Here is a 9,493-nt window from a genome sequence, read left to right on the forward strand (position 1 = left end):
GGGCCCAAGGAATGAGCAACATCACACAGGTAGATGGGGCTTTGTTGTGGCAATGTTTAGGGGGCAACCAAACAGGGCCTTGGTGGCAAATGGAGGAAGAAAGAAAGACCTACTCTCCTCGATTCAGTGGATACAAAAGAACTTGGCTATGGCAAGCTTAGTCAGCGAAGTTAGAGGAGAAAATACTAAATTTGATTGCACCTAGAACCCAAACCTGGAATATTAGCCTGGTCTATGTTGAACCTACCTTTTCCTCTTAAAAGAAGCACTCAGGGTCTCTTTTCACAGAATGTTGGAGCTTATGAGGTAACCGGTATAGGATGAAGGAGATTGCTTGTCTACATAACAGAGAAATGAGGAAGACATCTGTATTATCATAACTGTGAGAACGGATTACTGGGTTTGAACATGGAGCCACTGATCTTGGGTGGAGGGCAGGAGGAGACGAAAGAGGATTACTTATTAGCGGGCAGTTTTCATTACTTGTTAATATGAACCCCATTTGCATGATGCTGTATCTCTCATCACACAACTTCCTACAGCAAATAGTGTATCCCCATTAGTAAATGAAAAACAAAAAAAGATGAAATACAAACAAATATAATAAAACTATTGTTATACAGAAAATACATGCCTTGACTGCCCCGCTTCACTAACCCCCTATATGAGTGGAAGTTGAAACAAGAGGTTGTTTACATTTGGTGAGCCCTGCAGCAACACCAGCCACTGGAATACAGAGAAATAAGCAATACTTTAAACAAGATTTGCACGTGCCTCCGCGTGACCCAGGACCTCACGTAAGAAGGGACTGTTGATGAATACAACCTTTGAGAACACCAGAGTTTCCAACACACACAGATAACACTTATTGAGAGATACTCAATCTTGGTAGAATACTGTGTAGGAGGAAGTGTGGTTGGGCTGTGCAAAAGAAATGCCCTTCACAGGCCTCTTTAGGCAGCAGCAGCTTCGAACTCTACCGTGCAGAATGCATGATTATTAAGGGGTGTGGAATTTAACAAAATATCTACTTGTCCCTGGGACAGGTTGCTTCATAAATCTACATGTACTGCAAAAAAAAAAAAAAAAAAAAAAAATCTACTTGCCCCTTTGGTGCCATGTAGTGCGGTGTTTTATGGCAGCAATCTCATTACATAAGAAATCTGATAATAGCCTATTTGATGATGCCATGGCCAATACAATACTTGGGCTTGAATAATACCAATGTATGCATTTTTCCACCATTCCACAGATCTACATACTGTGGCGGGAGGTAGCAGAAAGCAATAATTTCAGGGTTAGAATGCCCTTTTGAGTCTGTGCTAACCTATTAGCATGTTTTAGGAGTTTTCACAAGCTCTTCTCTAATGTTTTCCCAAATTGAGAAAGGTTGGAAATTTAGGGCCAGATGTAGCAACCCGTTTGCGAGTCGCAAACGGCGAAAATCGCCGTTTGCGACTCGCAAACGTGGGTTTGCTATGCAGAAATGCATTTTGCGAGTCGGATCCGACTCGCAAAATGCATTTCAGACTCGCTAATAGGAAGGGGTGTTCCCTTCCTATTAGCGACTCGCACTGGTATGCAATTCCATTTGCGGCCGCGAAAGCGGCTGCAAATGGACTCGCAGTTACAATCCACTTGAAGTGGATGGTAACCCAGTCGCAAACGGGAAGGGGTCCACATGGGACCCCTTCCCCTTTGTGACTGGACCAGATATTAATTTTTCAGGGCAGGGAGTGGTCCAAGGGACCACTCCCTGCCCTGAAAAACCGAAACTAAAGGTTTCGGATTTTTTTAAAGTGCAGCTCATTTTCCCTTAGGGAAAACGGGCTACACTTTAAAAAAAAAAATCCTGCTTTATTGACAAGCAGGTCGCTAACATGGAGGCCTGCTGACGTCAGCAGGCCTCCATGTTAGCGAGTGCCTATACTCGCAATGGGGCCGCAATTTGCGACCCACCTCATGAATATTCATGAGGTGGGTCATTGCGACCCCATTGCGAGTTGCAGTCGGTGTCTGAGACACCGTACTGCATAGCAATTTGCGAGTTGCAAATTGCGAGTCGCAGGGACTCGCAATTTGCAAGTCGCAAATTGCTTTTTTCGTACATCTGGCCCCAAGTCCTGATAAGTGCAGAAGTGAAACTTCTTCCAGTGTTCGGGAAAAAACTTGGTTGGAGGGGGAAGTGAACTTAAACGCTCAATAGATTTTCACATGAGCATATCTACACATGCATATTTGCTTGTGCTAAAATACACTTCACAGATATTTTCTAGGAGTAAGGTTTCCTGGTCTTCTGTAAATTCAACATTCATGAAATACGTAAATTTGCACTAATGCAAAGACATTCCATGGGTGCAAGTTTGTAACTTTCATTAGGAATTTTGCCCCTAATTAGGCATAGCATTAATCAAGATATTTTGTTTTTTTATTAAAGTTCTACCTGCCTCTCTGTATCCCTTTTCAGCAACCTTAACTGTGAGTGATGGCATTCCGTCATCTCAGATGGAGCATATTGCCACACAAAGTAATTATGTTCAGTACCAGGGCTTTTTGAGACCCAAAACTTTTTTTTTTGCTCTTTGCCAATGTTTGTTACAATGGTGAGGGCCTAGCAGCTACCACAACAATTATGTTTTACAAAAGCCATGTCCAAACAAGACACGCTCTTCCAAAACCAAAAGACTGACCATCAACGTCGGACCCATTGACTTTCCGAATCCTTGTTTTTTTTTTCTTCCATATTTCCCCATAATCTCGTTGAAATTGGTTGCACTGATTTTCCATTACCAATATTTTTGGGAAATACTAGCTTGTAGCAACACTTTTTACTAAATAGTGCTTCAAACAAATAGTACCTAAAATGTCGCAGTAATTTAGCAAAACATTTTTTCTAGTTGCATTTTTTGTGAACTTTTATCTTAAAAGCAAAGAATCAATCTTGCTTTCAAGCTTCTCCAGGTATTTGCATCTAATCATAGAACATTCTAGGAGCACTATGCATAGCCTCAAAACTTTGCAAATGTGTGTACACATTTTTTTTTTTTTTTACTCAAACCACTGTCAGTATTGCAGTCCGAGCTTTTAACATTTATTTGGAGTACTCACCCCAATAATAAAAGATTTGCACTAATGAACCATAAATACAAATTTGAACAGCAATTACATTTAGACACAAATATTAGCTTAACTGCAGGCAATGTCCTTCCCTGCTCTATAATGTGATACTGTAAACTGGCAGCCAAAGGGTTTGTGCTGCAGGGGGGTGGGCCTACTTGGCCCAACGACCAAACAAACATGAAAACATGTTGTCCTTGACCCCAAACAATGTGTCCTGGGGGCACTGGAAGAAAAGAAAAAACACACACAAAAAGGAGGCCTCTCATTCCCATGTCAATGTTACTGTATTTTAGCCATGCTGAATAGCAGCATGGCTGAAAGTCATTAAACTCCTAATCATATGGAGGTCACTTCAGTTTTTGTGAGCGTGGTAATGCATAAGCAAGCACATGCACCAAAGCTCCAGCGCTGCTATCTCTGGAAGTGAGAGAGGCAAACAGGAGGAGCTTTCAGAACTCCCCAGCTAATGGGATGGACTGTAACTGCTTTCAAAACACTGGAGGAAAGAGTACTTAAACCTCCTAAGTCCCACACACACAGAAATTGCAGAGTAGCCCTTGATAACATGCGGCATATGAATTATGCTAACATCAAACAGACACACTGTACAAATGCTGAAGGTATGGCAGGGGTGTGGAATTTAATAAAATATCTCCCTGTCCACAGGACAATTTGCTTCATAAATCTACTTGTCCTGTAAACAAATCCACTTGTCCTTTTAGTGCTATGTAGTGTAGCGACAATGAAATCTCATTATGTAAGAGCACTGATAATAGCCCCTCTGATTATGTCAGGGCTAATACTAAAGTAGGGCTTGAATACTATCAATTTTAAGCCCTACAGTAGCGGTTTCCTTATTTTGTCCCCTTTTCGCAGCTCTACATGCTGGAGGTAGCAGTAAGCAATAGTTCCAGGGCTGGAATGCCTTGGAGTTTGTGCAAACCTTAAATGCATGTTTAAGGATTTTTAACAGCTCTCTGATCTTTTCCCATACTGAGAAAGGTCAGAAATTTACTCCCAACAAGGGCAGAAGTAGAAGTTCTTCCAGAGTTGGGAAAAAAAAAAGTGGTTGGATGGAAAGTGAACCTGTAAACGCTCAGATTTGAACATGCATGCATTTTTGCTTGTGCTAAAATAAAGTTCAAATATTTCCTAGGAGTACAATTCCCTCTTTAAATTCTTGTGAATTCATGAAAGCCACTAATGCAAAGACATACCATGGGGGGCACTTTTGTTACTTACTTTAAGAATTGGCCCCCCAATTAGGTCTGGCTTTTACCAAGACATTTTGTTTTTATTAAAATTGTATTGCTCTCTGTATACAACTATCGGCTGGCTTTACTGTGAGTTATAGCATTCTGCTCTTCCAGAGGGAGCATATTGACACACAAAGTAATTTTAGTCAGTGCCAGGAACTACAGTGGTAATATGTTTTTTTTTTTTTTCCAAACCAAATTTTTTTTTTTTTTGCTTTTCCCCCCCCCAATGTTTGTTATAATGGCAAGGGCCTAGCAGCTGCCACAACAAAGTGTTACAAAAGCCATGTCAAAACAAGACACACATTGACAAAACCAAAGACTGACCACCAATGTCATATCGGTCAGCTTTGCCAGTACCGGTTTATGTTCATGTTCCCCATAATCTTGTTGAAAGGGGTTACACCGATTTTCCAATGTGAATTTTTGGTGAAATACTAGCATGCATCAACACGGTTTACTAAATGATGCTTCAAAGAAATAGTACCTAGACGTTATCAGTAATTTAGCAAAATGTTTTTTCCTACTTGCATTTTTTTCTGAATATTTTTTTTTTTTTTTTTTTTTTAAAGCAAAGAATCATCAATCTTTCCATATTTTAAGGATTTTCACCAGCTCTTCTCTAATCTTTTCCAACTTTTGTCAGTATGGGAAATTTATTCCTGACAAGGGCGGAAGTAGAAGTTCTTCCAGTGTTGCGAAAAAAAAGTGGTTGGAAGGAAAGTGAACTTGTAAACACTCTGATTTTTCTTCCACAAGGAGCATATTGGCACACAAAGTAGTTTGTTCAGTGCGAGGAACTATAGTGGCAATGTGTGCTTTTTTAGACCATTTTTTTTGCCAATGTCTGTTGTAATGGTGAGGGCCTGCTAGCTCCCACACCATTAAAGTGTTACAAAAGCCATGTCAAAACAAGACAGGCACTGACAAAAAAAAAACAAAAAAAAACCTGGCAACCAATGTCGGATCGGTTGGCTTTGTCAGTGCTTGTTTATTTTCATGTTTCATATAATCTTGTTGAAAATGGTTACACAGATTTTCCATTACTAATAATTTAGAAATACTAGCATGCATCAACAAAATTTACCAAATGCTTTAAAGAAATAATACCGAAAAAGTAACAGTAATTAAGTAAAATGTTTTTTTTCTTACTTGCTTTTTTTTCTGAACGTTTTATTTTGAAAGCACAGAATCTTGCTTACAAGCGTCTGCAAACATTTGCATTTAATCAGAGCAGTGTGGGAGCATTATACGTAGCCTCATATTGTTAAACTTTACATTAAATTAAAACTGCATTCTCTGTCTCCCCAATGTAGAGTGGAGGAAACTCATCACAGAGTGCTTCCATCACTGGGGGTGAAGGAGGGTGATTGGGAGGAGACTGAGCTGGTAAAAGCACGAGCACTGTTGTAGGGTGCTGAAAAACTAAGTAAAAAGTAGGTCCTAAAATTGGACTTAAAATAGGAGCAGTGGAGGGATTTGGTACTTGGTCCATGCTCTCTGGGAAGGATAAACACGGATGAGGCATGCCGCATGCATGTCATGGACAAATGACGAGAAAGAATAAGAGAGCGATGACAGAGCCAGCAAATGGGAAGCCTATTGGCGGGCTGAAGTCCACAAATAAGACACATTATATCACTTCAAGACAGAGCATGAGCTGCTGTCTAGAACAGAGACCTAAAAAGTGTTAAAAAGACAATGGAAAAAAAAAAAAGAAGCTTTTTACTGCCTAAAAAGTAAATAAATATGAAATTCGAGATTTAACCATGTAAAGAAACTAAGACTTGACAAACTAATGATCTGGAAAGTATTGCGCAAACCCTCGTTTTAACAGAAAGCACACTGCAGGACAGAGCAACCCTGTGGCCCTTACGCATCTGGTAGTCACTCATTTAGCATTGCTCTCTCTCATCATGCCCTACCTTAGCTCTCAGTGCGCTTCAGCCCTCACTCATTTCACCTTCTCTTAATGTCTCATGTCATATAGGTACAACACCGTGTCTTACAGTTCACTCACCTCTCCACTGTTAAGACATTTGAGATCTGAAGAGACACCACGTGAGGGTGATGCGCAATGCTTACCTTCGACAGCGGGGATGCCCCCCGGATGCTCTGCACTATCTCCTGCCCCTGAGGATGCACCCGGGCCACATGCTCCCACATTCGCTCCCAAGTCTGAGGGTCCAGCGGAAAGCCACTCCGGTTAACATAAAAGAGAACCCCTCCATCCTTGTCTTCTTCCTCCGACCCGGCACCGGATGCTTGCTGGCTGCTGCTGCTCAGTGGCACGAGGGCTGGCCCAGCGCCCCCACTCGGCCGGTCGTGAGTACTGCGGGAGCGGCCCGGCTTGGCCCCCTTGACCGCTGCACGGGGCTGGTGGAGGGGCCGGTGCGAGCTGGAGCCAGTCATGGTGCCGCGGGGCCCTAGGCGCCGGCGCACTCACTCTCGGTGGTGCTCCATGCTGGGGGGCTCTGTAGCAGAGGTCAAACGACCTGGTTAGCCAGACAAACCTCTCGGCACAACCTAAAGAAGGAACAAAACTCAATATAAGGGTTCGCTTTTTTCAACTGTATATGTTTGGAAATAAATACGCTTTTTACCGCGCACAAATTCAGCACTGGAAGAGATGATGGTGTCAGAATTAATCTGAAACACTGGAAATTAGTCTAAGAACATATACCACGTTATTTTTTCAAGACCAATTTGATTAGCATCAGTTACTTACACTCAAAAAAAAGCATACACATTGAACGAGATTGTCAATGTTTATTTATTTTGACAATTCAGGACATAGGGGAAATTAATCGGAGAGTTAAGTTATCTGGGTCAGGGCCACACAGTTCAGATCCACTGGAAAAAAAATAGATTATAACTCAGAGTTTATAAACCAAGAGTATCCAACAGACCAAAAGTGTCGAAAGAGTCCAGGAGTGGTAAAAAATAAATAAATTAAAATATATATATATATATATATATATATATATATATATATATCGCAGGAGGCCACTGTTCGATTCTATAGACTACGGCAGCATCCCCCCATAACGCGGGGCAGCTGAGAGAACCCGCTCCTGGCGGAGCAGGCACTCAATGAATAAACGTCGATTTGTGCGAATTACACGATCATCCGTCGGACGGGGCCTGCTTCTGCACAGAGCCAGGACAAACTCACTGCATGCGGATAACCCTGGTACCGCCTAACGGTGCCTGCTGTGCAGCCAGGGGGCGCGGGGCTGTCTCTGGGGGTTCACACCCTGCGATGCAAGACACACCGCTCTGGGCACACTGACACACAAGCTAAGGGGTGTTGAATATGCATAACGAGAGAAGAATAAAACACTCCGGGTATGAATGAACGTGGGTGGCAGGCACAAACACGCGGCGCGCTTCCTAACGTATATAATATTTACTACTGCAGCGGACACGTCGTGCACCGATTCCATACCACGGGGAGCGCTCGCTGGCAGTCACCGGGGGGGCTTGCCGCGGCTTCTTTCGTTGCATGCCAGCTCCAGCGCGAGACACACGTTTCTCAATCCCTGCCCAGGGCCAGGCTGGGACACGCTCAGTCCCAGCCACAATAAAGCACCGTTTATTCACTGCCACACGCACGGAAAGCGTTCTGTACCGCTCTTCTTACACACTTAGGGACATATGTACGAACACGTTTTCCCATAGCCACAAAATGGGTAAAACCCTTTGCTACATCTGACCCTAAGAAACGCTGCTCCTTTTACCCAACATCGTGGCAATGATAAACGTGTTGGCCCCGCTGGCGCTCTGCAGGGCACACACCCACCCGAGAGCTATTTCTGTCCGCTTTCCCCGCAGTTCAGTGCCTTCTCTCCACACTGCCACGTGCCCCACTGACCAGTGCATGCATGCGCCTGCTGCGAGCGAGTGCCTCGGTGCCTCCCAGCGCTGGCCTGCGTTCCGGTGGGTGGCTGCTCGGTGCCTGCTCGTCGCACCCCTCCCTGCCTGCTCTCCAGCGTGAAGCCACAGGGCTGTGCCCCTGCTCATGGCCGCTTTCTACTCTCTACCAAGATCTCCAATCCCCGACCGGCCTGTGTGGGGGACCGGACGAGCCACTCTGCCGTTTCCCCGGGGGCTGCAGGCAGGGATGCTCCCAGGGCAGGATGGGCTTCCGAGCCCACAACCTGACTCTAGCTGCCGCCTCCTGCCCGGTGGGGGGTTGTTTCAACCCTGGTGGGGCTAGTATGAATCTCTCTGCTAGGGGTCACTTCGGTGTCCTGTCACGCCATCCTCAGGGACCCGTCGCTACCGGCTCTCCCTTCCCCAAAAGAGGAAGAGCGGAACAGTGGCTAGCCCTTGATGCAATGCTTGCTCGCCATACTGCCTGCGGACTCGCTCTGCGCCCGCTCTGCCTCTCCCGCCCCGACCCTCACCTCCGGCAGAGCGGCGCGCAGCGGACGCCTCACCCGGGCTCCTTCCTCTCCATTCTGCCCCCAGCGCTCCACTAATGCCCGCCGCACCGTATCCCGGCAGCCGCGGCTCAACCTCCGCGCGCTCCCATTGGACCAAGGCACAAAGGAGGGCGGGTTCGAACCCTCTGATTGGTCGCTCAGTGGCAGCGGCTCGCCAGTTGGCGATGGAATAAACATAAGGAGGGCCAGACGACAGCTGTGTGTGGCCGGGGGAGGCGGTGGAGGGTTTGTAATTCCATCACTGAGGAGGCGTGCGCAGGGCCCTCTGACAGCAGTGGCCCTCCCAGGCACTCTAAAAGGCCGCAGAGCGTTGCTACGGGAGCACTTTATTAACTGAACGACCCCGATCTAAGCTCCAACCACAGCGCGAAAAATACTAGTGCGTTTATTGTCACTTCTGGATGGAAGACCTCAACTTTCATTGCTATCAGGGACACTGCTTCACATTTTGGGTGTCTCACCTGCAAATCTTTGCTATCATGCGTGCTTGTCTTATTAGTTTAATGAAAGCACACCAATACTACACAACCTAGAACGCACCACGTTGTGACCTGAAAACCCATGATTGGCAATTGTGTTCTTGATATCAATGAGTGACGTGGTCATGCCACCTGGGGGCCCTCTCTCCCTTGAGTGCCTACTTGGGGAAGAAGGACGCCATACCGCCTT

At 45.2% G+C, this 9,493-nt stretch overlaps 1 protein-coding gene across 2 annotated transcripts in view; it reads right to left on the minus strand.

The window, feature by feature from the left end:
* The window catches only part of VASH2 (vasohibin 2), a 129,940-nt gene extending 121,037 nt beyond the window's left edge, over positions 1-8,903 (minus strand). The window contains exons 1-2 of one of the 2 annotated variants that reach the window (XM_069233911.1): positions 8,819-8,903; positions 6,462-6,902 (exon numbers count right to left, since the gene is read on the minus strand). In XM_069233911.1, the coding sequence (XP_069090012.1) occupies positions 6,462-6,788 (327 nt within the window). In that variant the 5' untranslated portion in view covers positions 6,789-6,902; positions 8,819-8,903. Of the gene's footprint in view, positions 1-6,461; positions 6,903-8,785 lie in introns of both variants that reach the window. The other variant, XM_069233910.1, reaches the window with a different exon arrangement.
* Between the last annotated feature and the right edge of the window lie 590 nt (positions 8,904-9,493).

Source organism: Pleurodeles waltl, chromosome 5, assembly GCF_031143425.1.
Source record: "Pleurodeles waltl isolate 20211129_DDA chromosome 5, aPleWal1.hap1.20221129, whole genome shotgun sequence".
NCBI classification, from domain to species: Eukaryota; Metazoa; Chordata; class Amphibia; order Caudata; family Salamandridae; genus Pleurodeles; species Pleurodeles waltl.